Raw genomic sequence first — 23,392 nt, 5'->3', positions numbered from 1 at the left:
TTTATTATTTTTATGTGTATGTGTGTATTGCCTGCATGTAGATAAGTGCACGAGTGTCGTGCAATGCCAGTGGAGGACAGAAGAGGTTGTCGGATCCCCTCTATCAGCGAATACTAGTTACCAAAAGTGCTGTAGGAGCACCAAGGATGGGCACTATATGCATGTTGTAAGGGCATGAAATATGAGGGCTTGGGGGGAGAGCCTAGAAGGAGTTCATACTGTGCTAAGGCCTTTTTTTTTTTTTTTTTTTTTTTTTTTGCAGTGCTGGGGACTGATTGAATTGTGAATCAAAGTTCTCAGAAAAAAACTTCAAACAACCTTCTGCAAGGCTGATTGATTAGAACTTCAGTGATTGTGGAGAGATTGAATGTTGCAGGGCCAGAGCCTGATTACTTTATCTTGGGCTATCTTTAGTCTCCTAAATAGCCATTCCTTGCCCACATCTGTGTGGGAGTAACAGTTAAAAACTTTGGGATGTATTAACAAAATCCTGGTTTCCATGGACTAAAAGGCTAAACAGCATCTGAGGCTTATAGTTGAAATCTCTCTCCACTTTTCTGTGACCACCTACTTAATGTTTCCACCAGTTAATTTATGACTTTATTCTGTTACTATAAAAACTTCATGAAACACAGGATTTGGGATAACCTAAATCTATTCCCAGGCAATGGTCACTCATATTTGGCCCCAGGCTAAACTATCTCTTATCCCTTTTTGAGGCGATAGTTGAATTTTTTTCTGTCAACAGAATCTAGAGTCTAGAGGTGTTTCAGGCACACACTTGACATATGTCCAGCCCCAAAAGGAGAAAACATGATTTTTCTTTTTGTTGTTTTTTGAGACTGGGTCTGGCTGTGTAGCCCAGGCTGACCATGAACTTGCCTCAGTAATTCTGCTTCTCCAGTGGCTGATTTTGTAGACTTTGGCTGCCAGGTTAGTTTTTAGCGCAATCTTAAATCTTTGACGTCACAATTTTGATCCCGTGGGCTACAGGTTAAGGTTTCAGGATCTTTCCACTTATGGATCCAGTGACATTTTTGATCCCTTACTCATTTTCACTCTAGCCAAGCTTTATCCAATGAGCAGGATTGTTTAAGCCTTTCTAATTTGATAAATTATTCCATTCCCCCCCCCCAATCCTATCCATCTCTTATCCATTCAGCTAAATAAAATTTCTCTCTATTACCTCATTCGGTGAACATAGTTTTCTAAAGCATCTTAAAAAAGACTATGATCCCAGCACTTCTAATACTGGGGGTGCTGAGGCAGAAGGATCTTGAGTGAGGCCTGGGCTATATTTAACAAGACCCTGAGAGAGGAAGGGGAGGGGAGGGAGAGAGAGGGAGAAGGAAGAGAAGGAGAAGAATTGAAGGGTTTTCCCTTACTGTGGTTGTTAGAACATTTGAGAGCCACTAGATGAAAGCATAGATATTCTGGGATTTTAGAAGTTAACTTGGCTGGGACTGTAGCTCAGGTGGTTGAGTACTTTCCTGACATGCACAAAGCTCTGGCATTAAACATGCATGATGGCACACGAGTGTCATCCCAGTACTAGGGAGGAGGAGGCAGGATAACCAGAAGTTTGAGGTTGTCCTCAACTACATTGTAAGTTGGAGATCAGCTTCAAAATAAAACTGGCCAGTAAATGCCTTTAGAAGATTTCCGAAGCATCAGAAGCAGGGAGTATGAAACAGCTATTGGTTCTGAATGGGTGCTGAACAGTGCTTTCAAACTGCATTATTACTGAAATCCATTGTGTGGGGCTCCTTGATCCTACTTCCTTCCCTTTCCTCATAAAAGTAACTACTATCTTTATTCTCTGCTCTTTAGTGACATCCCTGAAGAACACTGCATTGTTCTTGAAATTGTTTCATTTTACATGATTGTGAATTTCATATAAATGGAATCATATTGTATGCATTCTGATTTGCTTTTATTTATTTTTTTTATTTTTTTATTTTTTGAGACAGGGTCTCCCTGTATAGCCCCAGCTGGCCTGGAACTCACTCTGTATGTAGACCAGGCTGGCCTTGAACTCACAGAGACCCGACTGCCTCTGCTGGGACTTAAAGCGTGCGCCACCACGCCTGGCTTGCTTTTATTTTTCTCCCAACATTTATATTCTTGGGATTATCCATGTTTATGTATGGCTGTGTCTTATTGTTTAGATAAGATTTTTCCTAGATTGCTTTTCCTTTCTCTGTTTAAAATGCCGAGGCATCATGTCTATTCCTCTTGCTCTCTTCCTGTTAGCCCTTTCTGTGGCTTTTCCTTCACACTTTACCTGCGGGCTGTACCCAAGTGAACCTGTGAGGCACTTTTGACCCTGTTGGAATCTCTGAAGAGTGTCAAAGTTTCCAGGCAGCATTATATTACACATTTATTATGAAATTTTTTGGTGTGGGGGGTGGGGTGGGGCGGAGTAGGGTTCTTGTTTTGAGACAAGGTCTCAGAGTAGCCCAAGCTGGCATTGAACTCTAGGTCCTCCTGCCTTGGTGTCTTGAGTGTTGCGATTATAGGCACATGCTACCACACCTGGCTCTTACTATAGTTTTTGATGGTATATGCTGTGTATATAATTAAATCAATCTTGCTGGAAATATTAAATATTAAAATATTGATTAATAAATTGTTAAAATAATTTTGACATTTTGTCTGTTTCTTGATTTTTTTTTTCCCCCTCCTTTCATTTTCTTGTCCCCTGTCATAATTGAATAGATTTCTGACATCCAAATCTGTCTGAAAGAAGCTGTCAAAGGCTACGTTTCTCTCCAATTGTTGAGGAGCTAGTTGACACCATGAAGGTCTTCTGTAGCCGGGCCAATCCAACCACCGGATCTGTGGAGTGGCTAGAAGAAGATGAACATTATGATTACCATCAGGAGATTGCCAGGTAACAAGGGTTGCTTTACAGTCAGTTGTAGGGGTAAGGTGCAGTGTTACTTTGTTTTGGAAGATTTTGGGATCTGTTTGTCCTTTGTCTTTTTGAGACAGGGTCTTCCTGTAGCCCCAGCTGTCCTGGAACTCACTGTGTAGACAAGGCTGGCCTTGCACTCACAGAGATCCGCCTGCCTCTGCTTCCCGAGTGCTGGGACTAAAGGCATGCAACACCATGTTATTTTCTGAGCAGTTGAGATGTTAAGTGGGTGAATGGGATCAGGGTGCATTTCAGAACACTTAGAACAGTGTGAGAAGTGGGTTGGAGAGAAGAGAGGGTGGTTACTGTAATCCCAAAGTAGACAGTGGAAGTGAAGAGAGATGAAAACAGTGTTTAGGGAGTCAGTTTGCTAGCTTACTAGATGCAATGAGGAGGAAAAAAAAATTGAGGAAGTACCAAAATTTCTTTTGGATGGAGATGCCATTCCCTGAGAGGGGTGATCCCTGGAGGAATGGGCAGTGTTGGGGAAGGAAAGGTGATGGAGATGACCTCTTAAGGTTTGGCTATCCAGATAGTGATACCAGTGGGAGACAGAATCAGGGGTCTTGAGACTTTGCAGTACTTAGAAGAGTTGAAAGTGGGAGAAGTTGCAGCATCTCAAAGAGGGTATGGGATGTGAAAAGCAGAGGACTGAGGGAGTCCTTCAATAGCTGAGAACTAGGAAGGAGAACTAGGAAGAAAGGTTAAGATGAAAAGAAGGAGTTTAAGAAAAGGAAGCATCTGTCAGGGTCAGGCTGCTGAGAAGTCCTGAGTACTGATGACAAGCATTAGTAACAGGAGTGAGCTGGTGGTGGAGGAAAGTGGTATCAATAGAGTGGTGGGGAGTTGAGTGGCTAATATGCCAGGAAGCTGGTAAGTGGACATGTCTCTTAAAAAGTGAGTAGGAAGCCATGTGGTGGCTCAGGACTTTAATCTCAGCTCCTAGGAGGTAAGTCAGGCAAATGTCTGAGAGATTGAGGCCATCCTGGTTTACATAGTAAGTTCCAGGCCAGCTGGGGCCACAGGGAGACCTTGTCTCAAAAAAAGAAACAGAAAAACCAAAGAAAAGTGAGGAGGAGGGGCTGGAGAGATGGTTCAGCAGTTAAGGGCACTGACTGCTCTTGCAGAGGACCCAAGGTCAGTTCCCAGCACCTGCATGGCAGCTAACAACTGTCTGTAACTCCAATTCCAGAGAATCTGACGCCCTCTTCTGACTTCCTCGGCTTTGCATGACAAGGGTGCACCTACCTACATGCAGGCAATACACTGATACACATTAAAAAATATATATTAGCCAGGCATGGTGGTGTACGCCTTTAGTCCCAGCACTTGGGAGGCTAAGGCAGGTGGATCTCTGAGAGTTCAAGGCCAGCCTGGTCTATATATAGTAAGTTCCAGGCCAGCTGGGGCTATAGGGAGCTGTCTCAAAAAGACCCCCCCCCCCAAAAAAAAGGAGGAGGCTAGAGTGATGACTCAGTGGTTAAGAGCATGTACTGCTCTTGCAGAGTACCCAAGATCAGCTCCCAGCACACACAACAGGCAGCTCACAACTGCTTACCCAGCTCCAGGGGTTCTGAGGTCCTCTTCTGGACTCCATAGTCACCTGTTCTTCATGTACATAATTAAAAATAAAATCTTTATCAAAGAAATAAGTGGGGAGGGACATCTGAGGAAATAGCTCAATTGATAAAGGGATTACAGAAAAGGACGTGAGTTCAGCCTCCAGAACCCACATTTAAAACAAACAAAAAAAACTGGGTATGTGGTGGTGCCTGCTTATAATCTTAGCACTGGGGACTTGGAGACCAGAAGATCCCTGGAGCTCACTGGCCAGCCTGTCTAGCCTAATTGTTGAGCTCTAAGGCCCGTGAGAGACCCTGTCTTGACTTGGGTAGTGTTCATGAGATTGATTCTGGAGGTTTTCCTCCATTGTCAATAAGCTTGTACCAACATATGCACGTGCATCCACGCATACAGAGTAGGGACCACATTTTCAGCAATGCTTAAATCTGTTTTTCTGGATTGCAATCCTAGCTAGCACCAAATAAATGTATTTCTTTTTATTCTTGGATTGTTTTTATTCTCAGTCAGCAGAGCAAAAGATTGAAAATCACAGAGATCCATCAACAGTGTTGGGCAAACCTATGGTGTATCTACACAATGGAGTTTAGTGCAACTGTAAAAGATTGATGAGTAGCATTCAGGGAGGCAGAGGCAGGCCTGGTCTGCATAGCGACTTCCAGACCAGCTGGGGCTACATAGTGAGACCCTGTCTCAAAAGAGAGAAAGAAAAAAAGTGAAAAAAATCTTAATTTTCATTTCATTCTCTACTGGTAGAGTGACCTCCACAATATATTATATGTATTACATGGAAAAAGCAAGTGTAGAATTATATTGCTTTTCTATAAGAAATAAAGTGAAACATATTTTTGTACAAAGAAACACTAGGAGTAGACTGGAAACTGGTAAAAATGGTTACCTTTTGTCCTGATTACGCTTTTATTGCTGTGATAAAACACTGATCAAAGGCCGGGTGTGGTGTAAGCCTTTAGTCCCAGCACTCGGGAGGTAGAGATAGGTGGATCTCTGTTGAGTTCAAGGCCAGCCTGGTCTGTATATAGTGAGTTCCAGGCCAGCTGGAGCTACAAGGAGACCCTGTCTCAAAAAGAACAGCAACAATAAAAACACTGACCAAAAACAACTTGAGGGTTTATTTGGCCTTACATGTCCTGATCACAGTCCATCTTTGAGGGAACTCGGGTAGAACTCAGGGCAGAAACATGGAGACAAAAGCTGAAGCAGAGACTGGAAAAACACTGCTTACTGACTTGTTCCACTAGCCCATGCCTAACCTGCTTTCTTATATAAATGGGGACCACCTGTCCAGGGGTGGCACCACCCACAGTGAGCTGGGCCCTTCCATATTACTCTACAATCAAGCAAATGCCTCACAAACATGGACACAGGCCAGTCCAATAGAGGCAGTTCTGCAGCTGAGGATTCCTCTTCCTAGGTCTGTCAACTGAAGCTATCCAGTACATCTCTGGACAATGCGAATAGGAGTAGGTGGGTGTCCTGTTTTCATTCCTGTTGCTGTGATAAAATACCATGATCAAGTAGAGTTTATTTTAGCTCACAATTCCAGGTTGTTATAGTTCATCAAAGCAGGAAATTTATTGTGTCAGGAGCTAAAGCACCTGATCACATGACACCCATGGTCAAGAGCAAGAAATAATAAACACATCCTTCCTTGCTTGCTGCTTATGCTCAGCTCTCTTCATGGCTCAGGGCCCAGCTCATCAAATAGTGCCGCTCACATTCAGGTGGGTCTTCCTACTTCATTTAACAAGACAGCCCTCCACTGATATGCCCACAGGCCAATGTGATGTAGATAATTACTCATTAAGACTTCCCAGATGATTCTCGGTTGTGTCAAATTGACAGTTAAAACTAACCAGTACAGTACTGGAGAGATGGTTCAGCATACTGCTCTTCCGGAGGATTGATTCCCAGCTGCCATGTCAGGTGCCTCAGAACCCCTGGTAACTCCAGCTCCAGGGAATCCAACACCTTTGGCCTCTGTGGATACCTGCACATGTGCACATCCCCCTTCCCGCCCCAGACACACACAGAGACACAATTTTTTAAAAATAATCTTTAAAGGCCAGGTGTGGTGGTGCACGCTTTTAATCCTAGCACTCAGGAGGCAGAGGCAGGCAGATTGCTGAATTCAAGACCAGCCTTGTCTACATAGTCCCAGGACAGCTGGGGCTACAGAGAGACCCTGTCTCAAAAAGACCAAAAAAAAAAAAAAATCTTTAAAGAAAACTAAGCGGTGCAGTAGGCAGATAGAGGCTAAAGTGAGACTTTGAAGATTGTACCTCTACTCCCTACCCCAGCCCTCACCTCTGCTTAACACATGAGCGGCAACCCCAGGCCCCCAAGGATAACTCTTAATATAGTTTGATTCTTGAGCTGTATATTTATATTTAAAGTTAACCTGAAGAAGTTTACACACAACAAACATTAAGTCTGGGGGGAAAGTAAACAAACAAAAGGACCATAGGCGAATTAAAATGAAAAATACTCTTTCAATATAGTGTTCATCAAAGTGTAGAGTGTACACAGCTGAAGTTTAAATTGCCTACAGTAGCATTGGTTCAAGTGGAATTTACAGACTTCAACCTGACCTGATTCAGAGCGTGTCTGTGTCAGGAGAATATGCATTTCAGGGAAACTCCCAGTTCTGGTACTAGCCAAAAGCTGGAGGCCTGTTTTAGTGAGAGTGCCTTAGATCTCCGCTGAACTTCCAGAAAGCTTGTTTGACCTGTGGCTGCTTAGTATCTTGACTTCACCAGTTTTCAGATATATGTTTTTTTTTGGTGCCGAGTATGAAATTGAGGCCTTCATGCATGCTAGATGCTAGGCAAGCATTCTGCCACTGATCTTCATTCCTGCCTGGATTTTAGAATATTTAGTTGCTGTGGTAGAAAATACAGCACTGTATTTAGTGATGTGATATGAAGGTGTGGGCATGATGATCCTCTCACATACAGCAGCTGTATACTTTTCCCAGTTCATCTCCCTGTGTAGGGATGACTTACATGTGGACAGACTCTGGACTAATGGCTTTTATTTAACCTTGTGTTTGTAATACAAACAAGCTCACTGAGCCATGTGCTCTTGAGACCTGGGCACCTGACCTTGATCCTTCTGGACCCCACTTTCCCCTCCACCCAAGACAGTCATTAAATGTGGTTGTGCATATCAGAATGCTGGAAGCAGCATATTCATATTTTTCATGTTCATTCATATGCTGCCCTCATTGAAGACAGAATAACTGAGTATGCTTGACACTGTGTATGAGATATTTTAGGCCTCAGGATCAAAGGGCAAGATTCTCTGATAAGAGTGGATCCACGCTTGTGGCTCCCCAGTTGATGCTGGAGATACTGTTTGAAGCTGAGTGAAGCCCAGCTAAGGAGCACAGTTCCATGAGAATTCTGAAGGAGTAAACTCCTGGGGTTTGGACCCGCTCTTTTTTTGGTCTTTTTGAGCCAGGGTCTCCCTGTAGCCCCAGCTGGCCTAGAACTCACTAGACCAGGCTTGGCCTGGTCTCACAGAGATCTGCCTCCTCTGCTGGGATTAAAGGCATGTGCCACCATGCCTGAATGGATCCACTCTTGACTACTGAAACTTAATGCAAAGAATCAGGCTGTTATTTATTCAGGTACAACCTTACGTAATGTGGCTTTAGTAATGCCACATCCCTAGTATGGAATCCATGGGATCACTCCAAGGTGTACATGTATTATGCAAAGTTAGATCAAGTTTAGGGGTATTGAGTGTGAGTTTTTCCTGAGGAGGAAAGTATATAATGTGATCAGGTTGTTAATAGTTGTGAATTTCTATTACAGACTAACTATGCCAGGCTGGTGAGAAGGTTCAGGAGGTTAAGGCACTTGCTGCCAAGCCTGACAATCTGAGTTCTATCCCCAGAACCCATGTAAAGGTGAAAGGAGTCAATTCCTGTGAGTTGTCCTCTGACCACATGTGTGCTGAGGCATGTGCACCCACATGTACACATATACATAACAAATATATATTTGAAAATCACTTATAACTGGGTATGGTGACCTACTCGGAAGGCAGAGGCAGGCATATCACTCTTTGAGGCCAGCTTGATCTACCTAATGAGTTGCAGGCCAGCTAGAGCTACATAGTGAAACTCAAAAAAAAAAAAAATTACTTCTACAGGTCAACTACCAACAAGCCTGATGACCGGGGATCCATGTGGTGAAAGTTGAGCACCAACTCCTACATTTGTTCTATGACCTCCACACATGTACCATAGTGCACACACCCTCCCTCCCCAAATAAATGTAATTAGAAAGTTTTTTTTTGTTTTGTTTTGTTGGAGACAGTGTTTTGCTGTATAGCCCAAGCTGGCCTTAGACTCATGTCTTCTTTCCTCAGCCTCCCAAGTTTTTGGTATTACAGGCTGGGGCCACCATACCGGGCTATTAAAATAATTTAAAAAGGATGACACACTTGTTCCATTTACTTGAGTACTGCATTTATATATGTGAACTCTTTGAAGTGTTGATGTATGTCATTATTAGCAAAGGTTTCTGACCTGACTTTTTTTTTTTTTTTTAGGTCATCCTATGCTGATATGCTACATGATAAGGACAGAGTAAGTATAAAGGAAACCGTAATCTTTTTTCGGTCTCTTTGAGACAGGGTCTTCCTGTAGCCCCAGCTGGCCTGGAACTCACTGTGTAGACCAGGCTGGCTTTGAACTCAGAGCTCCACCTGCCTCTGCCTCCTGAGTGCTAGGACTAAAGGTGTGTGCCACCACACCTGGCTATACCATAATCTTTTTAAAAAAATGACTTATTTTTATTTGTACAAGTACTTTGCTTGCCTGTATGGTATATGTGCAGTGCCTGTGGAGGCCAGAAGAGGGCGACAGAGTCACCATGTGGCTTCTAGAAATCAAACCTAGGCCCTCTGGAAGAATAGCAAGTACTCTTAACTCCTGAACTACTTCTCTAGCTTGGAAACCATAATCTTCATGTGCTAATTTGGAATCATGGATTACATGGAAGTCTGAAACTCCCCCAGGAATCAGGTTGTTCATTGATAATGAGCTGTATGGTGTAATGGTCAGAAACTCAGTTGGAATGCTGGGCCCTGCCTCTGGCTGTGTTCCACAACCACCCACAGCTTTATTAAAATACAGTTAGCAAGGGCTGGGCAGGTGGCTCAGTTTAAAGTGCTTGCTATGCAAGCATGAGGACCTGAGTTCTGATTCCCAGCACTCAAGTAAAAGCCAGGCATGTCAGTATGTGTCTGAAGCTTCAGCACTGGGGTGGCAGAGACAAGCAGATTGTAGGGGCTTGCTGGCCAGCCAGTCTAGACGAACCAGTGCACCTAAGATTCATTGAGAGACCCTGTCTTACATACCGTAAAGAATGATGAAGATTCTGGCTTTGGCCTCTGCATATGCCCACATGAGAGGACACAACCCTCACACGTGCACATTAATATATCACACACACAAGATGGGATTGACAAATAAAAGTTGTGTATATTCATTGGTACAGTGTGATTTATTTATTTTTTGGTGAGGCAAGGTCTTCCTGTAGCCCCAGCTGGCCTGTAACTCACTATAGAAACCAGGCTGGCCTCAGTCTCACAGAGACCTGGCTGTCTCCCTACTTTTTATTAAACACCTGAGTGTCTTTACTGAGCTATCTGGGAAAAAGCAGTTCTGGTTTTTGACTAGTTCTGTAGCATAATGGGCTTGGCTTATTATTGGACTCTCATGATTATGAGCTATTCTGATTTTAATGTGACCTGCATAGGGTAACCTTGCCGTACCTTCCGGGTCAATTGGCAACAGGGCATTCCATCCAATCAGCAAAGCCAGAAGGAAAATCCTCTCTTCCAGTGAACCTGCAATCCGTCATCAAATTCTACTGCTCTTCCAACCCCAAGTCACTGCTAAGCCTCACTTACCTATGTTGGACTCCTTGTTTCCTTCCTGTGTGGCAGCCCAAGGGTCGGTCTGACTATGTAACTTTTCTCCAGAGGAACAAGGGATGTAACTTAGTGGTAGAGTGCTTGCTCAGCATGTGGGAGCCCTGGGTTAGCTCTTCAGCTCCTCAAAAGGCCAAATATAGAGTATTGATGACTCTGTTATTTAAGACTTAAGCTTCTCTCTTTTTCAGGTCTGTAGCTGAAGAAAAGCAGTCAACTTGATGAATAGCAGGGCAAAGAACATTTCTCTTTTGCATAGAGCTGTGTGTGTGGACTGTTTTGTGTCTAGGTATGTGTGTGTGCACATGTGTGTGGCGAGGCACTAGGTTGATGCTGGGTATATTCCTCTATTGTAAATTTCTCTATAGCTTCCTCAATTTTGAGGGCCTTTCACTGAATTGGGTACTTATCGATTGGCTAGACTGTCTGACCAGTGAGCTCCAGGGATCCACCGATCTCCACAGCCACCCCCAACTCCCATGGGTTCCAAGCATACACTACCATTCCTGGCTGTTTTTGAGAGAGGGTCTCCCTGTAGCCTTAGCTGGCCTAGAACTCCTACATCTTGGCATGATAAGAGTAAGAGGTAGGAATTGGCTAGGCGGTTGCATAGCTGCCATGTGGGTGCTGGGAATTGAACCCAGGTCCTCTGCAAGAGCAGTCAGTGCTCTTAACCATCTCTCCAGCCCCCTGAGTTTTCTTTCTTTAATGTGGATTCAGGGGATTGAACTCAGGTAAGCAGTCACTTTACTGTCTGATCTACCCTCCAGCCCATGAAACGGTCTTTAAAAAGCTAATAAGGAGGAAAAGTGTTTTTTGCTTGTTTTTTTTTATTTGTTTTTATTAAATTTTGTTGTATTTTGTACAGACTATCTCTGTACAAAATTGATTTGAGACCCTGTCTCAAAAAGACCAAAAAAAAAAAAAAAAAAAAAAAAAAAAGGGAAGGTGAGTTTAAAAAGAAAAAAAAAAATAAAAAAAAAAAAAAAAATTTTTTTAAAAAAAAAAAAAAAAAAAAAAACAAAAACAACAAAAAAAAAAACTCCTACATCTCACAAATACCTGCCAGCTCTGCCTCCCGAGTGCTGGGATTAAAGGCATGCAACCACCATGCCTGGCTTCTATGCCAGGCTTTTTATATGGGTGTTGGGAATCAAACTCATGTCCTCAAGCTTGTGTGGCAGGCACTTTACCTACTGAGCTATCTCCCCAGCCCCTAAACCTTTTTTAAAAAATTTAGTATTTTTATTTTATGTGTATAAGTGTACTGCCTGCATGTATGTGAGTGCACCTGTATCATGCAATGCCTGTGGAGGTCAGAGGAAGGTGTTGGATCCCCTGGAACTGGAGTTATTGATGGTTGTTAGTCACCATGTAGGTGCTGGGATTCAAGCCTTGGTCCTCTGTAAGAGCAGTCAGTGCTCTTAACTGCTGAGCCATCTCTCCAGCGCCCCCCCCCAGCCTTTTTTAAAAAAAGATTTTATTTTTATTTTAAATTATATGTGTAGCCAGGCGCGGTGGCGCACGCCTCTAGTCCCAACACTTGGGAGGCAGAGGCAGGTGGATCTCTGTGAATTCAAGGCCAGCCTGGTCTACGTAGTGAGTTCCAGGCCAGCTGGGGCTGCAGGGAGACCCTGTCTCAAAAAGACCAAAAAAAGAAAAAAAAAAAATTGGATGTGTATGTATGTGTACCTGTGTGTAGGTATGTACACGTGAGTGCAGAGCCCATGATGACCAGAAGAGAGCGCCAGATCCCTTAGAGCTAGAGTTTAACAGGCAATTGTGAACCACCTCAATATGGGTGCTGGGACTCTGACTCAGGTTCTCCACAAGAGTAGTATATGCTTTAAACTCATGAGTCATCTATCCAGTCCCAAGCCTTGCATTTGTTTTGTTTTTTGAGACAGGGTCTCCCTGTAGCCCCAGCTGTCCTAGAACTCACTATGTAGACCAGGCTGGCCTTGAACTCACAGACATCCGCCTGCCTCTGCTTCCTGAGTGCAGGGGTTAAAGGTGTGTGCCATCATGCCTGGCAATTTTATTATTTTTAAATTTTTCTTTTTTTGGTCTTTTTGACACAGGGTCTCCCCTGTAGCCCCAGCTGACTTGGAACTCACTATGTAGACTAGGCTGGCCTTGAACTCATAGAGATCTGCCTGCCTCTGCTGCTTCCTCAAGTACTGGGATTACAGGTGTGAGCTACCTTGCCCGGCTATTTTAAGAATTTTTATGCGTGTGAGTGTATTGCCTGTATGGATATCAATGCATCTGTGTTGTACGCTGCCTGAGGAGGTCAAAAGAGAGAGTCAGATGCCCCCAGCACTGAAGTTACATATGGACATGGGTTGTTAGCTGCCATGTGGATGCTGGGAATCAGATCTGGGTCCTCTGTAAGAGTAGCCAGTGCTCTCTTAGCCCCTTGCATTTTGTTGTTTTAGGATACTTAGCTTATAAAATGCCTCATCCCTTCTCTAGGGCCAGCTCAGTTGATAAGAGTCCTTGCCTAATATACATGAAGCACAGCAGTCTGTGCTGTGGCACCTTATAAATCAGCTGTGGTGGTACCTGCTGAGAGGAACCTGCCTACAGGAAGGAACACTTTCTCCTTGTTCCTACCTGCCAATCACCCTCTTGTGTCTCTATTGGCTCACTATACTTAACAGCTGGAAAGAGGACAATCATTTGTAGAACTCTGGCCCTCTATCTCTAAACAGAAATCAGAAGTGTGGAAAAGAGGAACTTGATTAATACAGGGCAAGAGGCTGACCCCTGTCATCTTGGAGTCTTGCAGTACCTGTCTAGCTTAGCTGGCAAGTGCTGTTCACTAGGGATTGAGAAGAACATAGGGTTCTGACCTAAACTGGTGCTGCCAACCATGATTCCAGGTCTATAAATCACTTTTCCACTTGTTTATGGTATGTGATATGATAGCTATTTTTCTTTTTCTCTTAGAATATAAAATATTACCAGGGTATCCGGGCTGCTGTGAGCAGAGTGAAAGACAGGGGCCATAAGGCCTTGGTTCTTGACATTGGCACTGGCACAGGACTCTTGTCAATGATGGCATTGACTGCAGGTGCTGACTTCTGCTATGCTATTGAGGTAAGCTATACTGTTTGTCTTATGCCGTGTGTGTGAAGGCCCTGCAGTATTGAATTTTCCCTGTCCCTTGACAAACATTGGAGTGATTGCTCCATGCCAAGCACACAACCAAGCTCTCTGTACATAGAGATGAACCAGACAGAATTTCTTTCCCCAGGAGCTTGTTTTCTGCTCTGAAACAGTGGCTCTCAGATTTGGCTCTGTGTCAGATTCACTGAGGAGCTTTAAAAAATAGTGATGCCTCTGCTGTGCTCTGAGATTTCAATTAAAATTTTTGCTGGGGATGTAGCTCAGATGGTAGAGTCTCAACCCAGGGTGTAGGAGGACCTGGGTTCTGTCCCCAGCACCATATAAACTTGGGTGATGGCACATAGGCTGGCACTCCAGAGGTAGAAATGGGGATTAGGGGTTCAAGGTCATCCTGGACTTCAGACAGGTCCTGCATAACCTCAGCTACCAGAGACAAACAACAAAAACAGTATCAATTTTTTGACTTTTGGCTTTTTTTGGGGGTATCCTATAGCCCCAGCTGGCCTGGAACTAGATATGTAGACCTGGCTGGCCTCGATAATGAGATCCACCTGTCTCTGCCTTCCAAGTGTAGGGAATAAGAGTGTGCACCACTATGCCCAACTCCAACTTAATTAATTAATCAATTTTTTTATGTTTGGTCTTTTTGAGACAGGTCTCCTATAGCCACAGCTGGCCTGGAACTCACTCTGTAGACCAGGCTGGCCTTGAACTCACAGAGATCTGCCTCCCAAGTGCTGGGATTAAAGACATGCACCATCACGTCCAGCCCGATTTAGTTTTTTAAAAACATTTGGTTTGTTGGTTTTTTGAGATAGGGTCTCCTTGTAGCTCTAGCTAGCCTGGAACTGACTATGTAGACCAGGTAGGCTAATCCCCCTACCTCTGCCTCCTGAGTGTGCCACCATACTTGGACTGCAAGTTTTTGAAGACTTTTTATTTTTATGTGTATGAGTGTTTTGCCTGCTTGTATGCAAAGTGCACCTGTGTCGTGCAATGCCCAAGGAGGCAAGAAGAGGGCGTTGGATCCCCTGGAACTGGAGTTAACAGATGGTCGGTTGTTAACTACCACGTGGGTGCTGGGAATCGATCCAGTGCTCTTAACCACTGAGTCATCGCTCCAGGTGCGTGCACGCGCGCGCGCGCGCGCGCACACACACACACACACACACACACACACAGAATTTACTTTTTTTTTTTTTTGGTCTTTTTTGAGACAGGGTCTCCCTTTAGCCCCAGCCAGCTGGCCTGGAACTCAGAGATCCTCCTGCCTCTGCCTCCTGAGTACTAGGATTAAAGGCATGCACCACCATGCCCAGTGACATTGGGATTTTTGAATGAGCAACAAGACTAAATGTTCCTATAGAACCAGCTATTTTGTTACATTCAGCAATTCACCATTCTGCCATTTTCTTCCTTCCTTTCATTTCTTCTCAAGACAAGGTCTCACTATGTAGTTCTGGCTGCCCTGGAGCTTACTGTGTAGACCAGGCTGACCTGGAACTTACAGAAATCCTGTACACCACTACGCTCAGTTCTTAAATTTCTTTATTACATATTTATATATTTTGTGTGTGTATAGGTGCATGTGTGGCGGTCAGAGGAATGTGTTCTGTCCTTCTTCCATGCAGTTCCAGGGATTAAACTCAGGTTGTCAGGCTCCGCAGCAGATGTCTTTACCCATTGAGCCATCTCGCTAGCCTTAACACTTTCTTTTCTTTTCCTTTCCTTTCTTTTCTTTCTCTTTTTCTTTTTTCTTTTTTGTCTTTTTGAGGCAGGGTCTCCCTATAGCTCCAGCTAGCCTGGAACTTGCTATGTAGACCAGGCTGGCCTCGAACTCACAGAATTCCACCTACCTCTACTTCCTGAGTTGCTGGGACTAAAGGTGTGTGCCACCATGCCCGGCTCCATATCTTCCTTTAATAAAACATTAAACATGTTATTTTTCTGATAATGTAAATATTGTATACTATAACTGGAAATTTGGTAAATGGAAAATAATGACAGTGCCTTAAACAAGGTAGAAACTTTGTGCTTATATAACATCCTCAGGTAGACAGTAGTATATGTTTTACTTAGACTCCTTCTAATGCCCCACTGTGTCATCCCTATAGTGTGGTCTGCAATCTCAAGGTCTAAAAAGATGAGCATTTGGGTCAGCAAGATGGCACAGTGGATAAAAGTGTGACTTGTCGTTCTGACAACTTGAATTAGAACCCTGAATCTCACAATGGAAGGAGAGTAGACTCTTTTTTTAAATTTTTTTTTTTTTTTTAAATTTTACATGTATGAGTGTTATGCCTGCATGTAAGTAAATGTACCCATGTCATGCAATGCCCGTAGAGGACAGAAGAGGCTGTCAGATCCCTTGGAACTGGAGTTACAGACTGTTGTTAGCTGCCATGTGGGTGCTGGGATTCAAAGCTGGGTCTTCTGCAAGAACAGCCAGTGTTCTTAACCGCTGAGCCATCTCTCCAGCCCGAGAGTAGACTTTTAAGGGTTGTCCTCTGACCTACACACTCTATGGTAGATGTGTGCCCATACTCATGTATACACAGCATCTCACATCATACATACATGTAATAATAATAAAATAAATTTTGTTAAAGGCAAGTATGGGCTGGAAAGATGGCTCAACAGTTAAAAGTACCTACTGCTCTTGTAGAAGACCCAACTTAGATTCCTAACACCTATGTCAAACAGTAATATACACATGAGGTGGCTCACAACTGCCTATAACTCCAGCTTAAGCGATCTGATGCCTCTGTTCTCTGCAGACACCTGCACTCATGTTTACATACCCACCCCCTCAACACATACATAATTTAAAATAAATAAAATTTCTTTTAAAAGGTGAGCACTTGGGCTGGAGAGATGGCTCAGTGGTAAGAGCACTGGCTATTCTTGCAGAGGACCTGGTTCACATAGTGGCTAACAATCATCTCTTAACTCTCGTTCCAGGGAATGTGACACCCTCTTCTGGCTTCTGCAGGCATTGCATGACACAAGCGCACTTATATACATAGGCACAATACTCATACACAAAGTTAAAAAAAAATTAAAAGTACTTAGACTGAGGAAATATGGTAGTTGGGTAAGAGCAGTATTTTGGCAGAGGGTGTCATGGTAGAGAAATCCAAGAAGGTAGCTTGTAGCCAGGTCATCTAGGACTTTTATGCCACAATAGAGTTTTATTGTAGTTTTTGAGATAGTGTCTCACTCTGTAGTGTAGTCTGGGCTTGAACTCATGGAAATCCTCCTATCTCAGCCTCTATAAAGTATTGGGATTATAGGTATGAGCCACCATGCCCAGCTAAGAATTTAGCTATAATGTTAGTTTCTGAGTTAGTTTTTCTTTTTCCCTTTTATTTTTATTTTTTATTTATTTAATTAATTTATTTTGAGCAAGGTGTCACACTATGTAGCTGAGATGATCTTTGAACTTCAGATCCCCTTGCTTCCACCTCACCTCTAGTTCATGAGTTTATATAAGTGTATGTGCCACCATGTCTTGGTTATGTGGTGCTGGGGATTGAATCCAGTGCCTCGTGCATTATAGGCAAGCACTCTACCAGTTGAGCTACATTCCCATCTTGAGGTAGGTATTCTATTTTGTGTGTGCATGTATGAGTGTTTTGCCTGTATGTATGTAAATGTACCATGTGCATGTAATGTCTGTGGAGGCCAGAAGAGGGAGATGGATCTCCTGAAATTGAAGTTATGGACAGTTGTTAGCTATCATGTGGGTTTGGTTCCCAGAATCCATGTTGGGTGGCTCACAACCACCTACACTTCTAGCTCAAGGGGAGAGCCAATGCCTCTGGCCTCTACAGGCTCCTGCACCCATGTACCCATAACCCACATGCAGATATATACACACACATAATTAAAAGTAATAAAAATAAAACTTTAAAAGAAATGAAAAGAAAGAAAAAGAATAACTGTTTTGAGATCTACATGAGATCAAGTCCTGAGAGTTCTTTTATAGAAGAGACTGTACTTGTCTTGGAATTTCATAAAAAAGAGTAAAATGCTGTTTTATGTACTATAACCAGGAACTGAAACCATCCTAGATGCCCATCAACAGATCATAGATAAAATGTAGTGTGTATGTATATATACACACTATTCAATATTCAATAGAATATTAAAAAGAAAAATAAAAAGGAAGAAAGAAAAATATAAATAAAAGCTAGACTTGAAAGCAGGCTTCTGGTTCTGTTCTCCCACACAAACATAAAAGTGGCATAATCAAGTGGACTTGGGACCCTCTGCCAATAAATGACAAGTAAAGCTAGCACTGAGATTGGTCAGGGAGGGAGAAGAAAAGTGCAAACCTTGGAAACATTTTTTCACTGGCTGAGGAATTATGGCAAATAAGTTAAGTTCAAACAGACCCCAGAGGGCAGAGTACTCCGGAAACCAATGGAGCAGGTGGAAACCTTGGACAGGAACAAGTGATCAATATGTATAGATGGGAGAAAGCATCATTGTCCAGAAGATTCTGTGATGATGAAATTGTCTATGGCAGTGTTGTCTGATACAGTCGCCCCTGACATGTGGTTACCAAGCACTTGAACTGAATTTTTTATTTCATCCCATTTTAATCAGTAGCCACAAGATAACTACTGTGTTGGACAGTGTAGTTTGGTATAAAGGTTGGGCTGAGTGAAGACTGAGAAAAAGTTGTTGATTTGGCAATAGGAGGTCATTAATGACCTTAAAATTAAAAAGCAAAAAATTTTTATTTTAATTTATGCATATGAGTGTATTGCCTGCATGTATGTAAGTGCACCTGTGTCATGCAGTGCTCAAAGAGGTCAGAAGAGGGCATTGGATCCCCTGGAACTGGAATTACAGATGGTTGTTAGCCTGTCCATACTTATATTTCGCATAGTTATAGTCTCCCTTAACCTCTGGAGAATAAAGCACATGCCCCAGGTTTGTGGGGCATCTTTGCTCTTTGGCATCTCTAACATGGCATTGACACCTACTGCCCATACTAGGTAGTACAGGATTCCCTCATCCCTGTTCAATTTGGCATGCAGTGGGAACATCTAAGCTGAACCTTATCACATGGGGTGCTATTGAGACAGGTTTCCAGGCTGGCCTTGAACTCGTGATAATCCTCCTACCTCAGCCTCTTGAGTGCTAGGATTATAGGCATGAGTCACCATACCTGGCTGAATCTCTTTCTTTTATATTCATTTTCAAGATAGACATTTGGAGAATAAAACATTTTTAGCATCAAAATGTTAGGACCAGAATCAAGGTCTGTCTTGCTAGCCTTGAGTCCTTGAGTAGGTAGGACATTTTTTTTGTAACCTATTGCTCATTTTTCTCCCCTACCCCTACCCCCTGTGATTTCCAGGTTTTTAAGCCTATGGCTGAAGCTGCTGTAAAGATAGTGGAGAAAAATGGATTCAGTGATAAGATTAAAGTTATCAACAAGCATTCCACTGAGGTGACGATTGGACCAGGTGAGAGATATACATCCTGTGTGGGAAGTGTTAGTTGTTCTTGTTTGAGAGTAGAAAAGGTTTTTTTCCTGCTGCTCAGAGTAAATCTAGGTCCTGGATATGATGGCTTTGATTGTAGGCACTTTTGCTTTTCTTGATAATTACTTCTCCGTTAGTTAAAACAAGTCAGGTGTATATATAAAGCAGAGCTAGTCTAGTATAACAACAGTCACCCAAAGGAAACCTTTTGCTTTAAGCATGTTGAGATTTTTGAGTAGCCCAACTTTGGTGAAACCTCAGGTAGCAAGAAGAGTCTTTACAGTCAGGAGTTTGAAATTTCCTTTTTTTAAAAACTTTCAAAATTATTTTTATTTTATACGTATGTGTGTATTGCCTGCATGTAGGTAAGTGTACCCATGTTTTGCAGTACCCACAGACAGAAGAGGCTGTCGGATCCCCTGAAACTGGAGTTACGGACAGTTGTTAGCTGCCATGTGGGTGCTGGGATTCAAACCTAAGTCTTCTCCAAGAACAGACAGCGTTTTTAACTGCTGAGCCATCTCTCTAGCCCAGGGGTTGGAAATTTCTAAACTTTCAAATGCCTTTGATACTTGGAGAACACAGCTAAAAGGGGCGAGGTATGGGGTAGGCAGAAGGCTGTGATTGTTTATAGACATCACCAGTTTAGGTTTTTTTTGTTTGTTTGTTTTTTTTTTGGTCTTTTTGAGACAGGGTCTCCCTGTAGCCCTGACTGACCTGGAACTTGCTATGTAGACCAGGCTGGCCTCTAACTCACAGAGATCCGCCTGCCTCTGCCTCCCAAGTGCTGGTATTAAAGGCGTGTGCCACCACGCCTGGCAATATCACCAGTTTTAAAGGCGGTACTTTAGAATTGAAGCATCTACTTAAGGTCAATATTTTATTTTAAATTTTATTTTACTTTTATTATTATTGTTTTATGAGACAGGGTCTAATACAGCCCAGGCTGACCTTGAACTCACTCTGTAGCTGAGATTGGCCTTGCTCCTCCTGCCTGTACCTCTTAAATGCTAGAATGGCAGGCCTGTGTATCACCACATATGCCTTTTTTTTCTCCCATTTAAAAATTACTTGGGGAATAGTGCTTGCCTAGAATGCTCCAGACCCTGGGTTTGATCCCTAGCACCCTAAAATAATAATAATTTAAGCTACATAATTCTAAGTACTTGGGAAGCTAAGGTAGAAGGTCCTGGGTTTCAGGCCAGCCTGGACTATATAGCAAGAGCCTGTCTAAAAAACTGTGTGTGTGTGTGTGTGTGTGTGTGTGTGTGTGTGTGTGTGTGTAGAGCTCAGGCTGGCCTCAAACAATGGCTACATGTGCTACCACACTTGGCCCATTATATCAGTTTTAATTGACATTAATAAATATATTCAATTTATGAATATAGTTTAGTGCATGTCTCTAATCCCAGCACTCAGGAGGCTTGTAAATTTGAGGCCAATCTGGTCTATATAGCTAGACCCTATCTCAAAAACAAACAAGACTAACAATATACATGCAGGCAAAACACTTGTACACATAAAATAAAAATAAATAAATTTAAAAGAAAACAAAATATGAATATACAATAGTTTGATGATGAATTTTGACAAATAGAGGTACTTTTTTTTTTTGGTCCTTTTGAGACTGGGGCTACTGTCCTGGAACTCACTATGTAGACCAGGCTGGCCTTGAACTCACAGAGATCCGCCTGCCTCTGCCTCCCAAGTGCTGGGATTAAAGGCCTGTGCCACCATGCCCGGCCTGGAGGCACATTTGTAACTACTGCCATAATCAAGATAGTAGATTGTCTCTGTCATGCTCAAAAGATTCTTCATGACCCCAATGCAATCAAGCCCCACATGGCCCTGACCTAGGCACTCACTGATAGGCTTTCTTTCACGTAAATTAAAAATTCTAGCACGCCTTTAATTCCAGCACTTGGGAGACAGAGGCAGGCAAATTTCAGGCCAGTCTGGTCTACATAACAAGTTCCAGGCCAGCTGGGGCTACAGGGAGACCCTACTTCAAAAAGACCAAAAAAAAAAAAAAAAAAATTTTTAGAATTTCAAGGAAATAAAATTTTAAGTGGTCAGGGTATACTTTCTGTGTCTGCCTTTTGTTTTTAAGATCTGGAGATCAAACTTGGGGTCTTATGCCCACCCCTGTTACATTAGCTTAATGACTTTTAAATAATTAACTTATTTTTTAGATTTAAATGTGTGTGTGTGTGTGTGTGTGTGTGTGTGTGTGCGCGTGTGCGTGCGTGCAGGTGTCTGATGAGGCTGAAAGAGGGCATTGGCTCTCCTACTTACAGGCAGTTGTAAACTACCCAATTTGATTGCTAAGAACTGAACTCCAGTCCTCTGCAAACACATCAAGTACTCTTAACCATTGAGCCATCTTTCCAGCCCTTAATTAACTAATTTTAATATAATTGTTATTATGTGCAGTTTGTGACCCTCATTAGTTAAAGTCAGGTTGATGAAATAACAAAGTAACATTTTAAAGCCTATTCCTCTTTAAATTTTCTAAAAAATTTATTATTATTTTTTATTTTCTGTGTTTGAGTGTTTTGCCTGCATGTATGTAAGTGCACCAACCTGTATGCCATACCTACATAGGCCAGAAGAGTGTGTCAGATCCCCTAGAACTGTAGTTATGGACAGTTATTAGATGCCTTATGGGCGCTAGAAATTGAACCCCACTCCTCTGAAAGAATAGCAGATGTTCTTAACTACTGAGGCATTTCTCCAACCCCCATTCTTCTTTTTTAAAAAAATATAATTTAAGCTGGGCGTAGTGGCGCACGCCTTTAATCCCAGCACTCAGGAGGCAGAGGCAGATGAATCTCTGTGAGTTCAAGGCCAGCCTGGTGTACATAGCGAGTTCCAGGTCAGCTGGGGCTACAGGGAGACCCTGTCTCAAAAAGACCAAATATATATATAATTATATTTAAATAAAAGAAAATTTTTTTCTTATATATGTGTATGTGTATGCTTATATGAGTTTATATGTACCACATGCATGTAAGTGCCTGTGAAAGCCAGAGGGTGTCTGATCCCCTGGAATTGAAGTTATAGGCTATTGTGAGCAACCTAGTGCAGGTCCTAGGACCTGATCCTGAGTTCTCTGCCCAATGTGAGACCTATTGTGTGCCTTCGAGCGTCTTCTCGTGTTCTCTCCCCCCACCTCTTCTCTCTCTCTCTCTCTCTCTCTCTCTCTCTCTCTCTCTCTCTCTCTCTCTCTCTCTCTCTTTTTTTATGGTCTTTTTGAGACAGGGTCTCCCTGTAACCACAGCATGTCTCTCTGATCCTCCCTCCATTCTTCTCTCCCTCCTTTTCGACAGGGTTTTACTATGTAGCCCAGGCTAGCCTGGAACTCCTAGTCCTCCTGCCTCAGCCACCCGAGTGCTAGAATTACAGATATGTACCATCATGCCAGATCGTACATTTCTTTCAGTTTGTCTTGACAGCATGGAGATTGACCTGTAAGGAAGCCTTTCCATGGAGCACTGTCTCTGTGACTGCTCTTTACTCTCTTTTAGGCCGTGTTGTTCACATAGACCCAAGAACAGGCCAGGCTCTTGTATGCTTCCCTTATACTTCCTTGTGGAACACTTACCACTGCAGTAACTAAATAATTAAGTAGTTGTGTACCTAGTTGTGTGTCTGATGTCTGAGTTCCCACACAACAGACATGAGGTACTGAACTATGTAGTTTTTATTAATGATTCCATTATCTACACAGGGACTGGGACATAAAGGGATTCATGGGTATTTGTTTAATGAACAAATTGTCAACCTACTTGGTCTATAATGCCTTGTAAATGGAACTTTGATTTCTAGTCCCCCATCTTTCTGTTTGTTTGTTTTTTTGTGACGGTCTCCCTGAAGCCCCAGCTGGCCTCAAACTTGCTTTGTAGACCAGGCTGGCCTGTATCTCTCAGAGATCTGCCTGCCTCTGACTTCTGAGCACTTTTGTTTTTTGTTTTGTTGAGAGAATCTCACTGTGTAGCCCAGGCTAGCCTCAAACTCAGTCTTTGCTTCTGCCTCCTGAAGTGATTACAGGTGTGCCCTGCTATACCCTGACATAAGTGGTCTCCTCATTGCCAAGTTAGATGCCTTCCTCTGCTTTCCCTCTCAGTGTTGGTGCTTCTGCCATTCCATCCTTCCTGACACTCTTCCCAGGCCCCAATTAATGTCTCCTCATTTTGCTTATCCTAGCGTACTTTTTTGTTTTTATTTATTTATTTATTTATTTATATTTATTTATTTATTGTTTGTTTATTTATTTATTTATTTATTTATTTATTTTTGT

The 23,392-nt window shown here is 42.7% G+C and overlaps 1 protein-coding gene across 7 annotated transcripts in view; it reads left to right on the top strand.

Moving 5' to 3' along the window:
- The window catches only part of Prmt7 (protein arginine methyltransferase 7), a 52,751-nt gene that overhangs the window by 923 nt on the left and 28,436 nt on the right, over positions 1-23,392 (top strand). For 6 of the 7 annotated variants that reach the window (XM_029563952.1, XM_008833993.2, XM_029563953.1 and 3 more), the window contains exons 2-5: positions 2,719-2,893; positions 9,077-9,113; positions 13,415-13,564; positions 18,966-19,074. In XM_029563952.1, coding sequence (XP_029419812.1) covers positions 2,799-2,893; positions 9,077-9,113; positions 13,415-13,564; positions 18,966-19,074 — 391 coding nt within the window. In that variant the 5' untranslated portion in view covers positions 2,719-2,798. Of the gene's footprint in view, positions 1-2,718; positions 2,894-9,076; positions 9,114-10,653; positions 10,752-13,414; positions 13,565-18,965; positions 19,075-23,392 lie in introns of those variants that run through there. The other variant, XM_029563960.1, reaches the window with a different exon arrangement.

The sequence above is a fragment of the Nannospalax galili genome, unplaced genomic scaffold (assembly GCF_000622305.1).
Source record: "Nannospalax galili isolate Female #2095 unplaced genomic scaffold, S.galili_v1.0 scaffold410, whole genome shotgun sequence".
Lineage (NCBI taxonomy): Eukaryota > Metazoa > Chordata > Mammalia > Rodentia > Spalacidae > Nannospalax > Nannospalax galili.
Note: the sequence above shows the minus strand (reverse complement) of the source record. Positions and strands in the feature narration are given on the sequence as shown.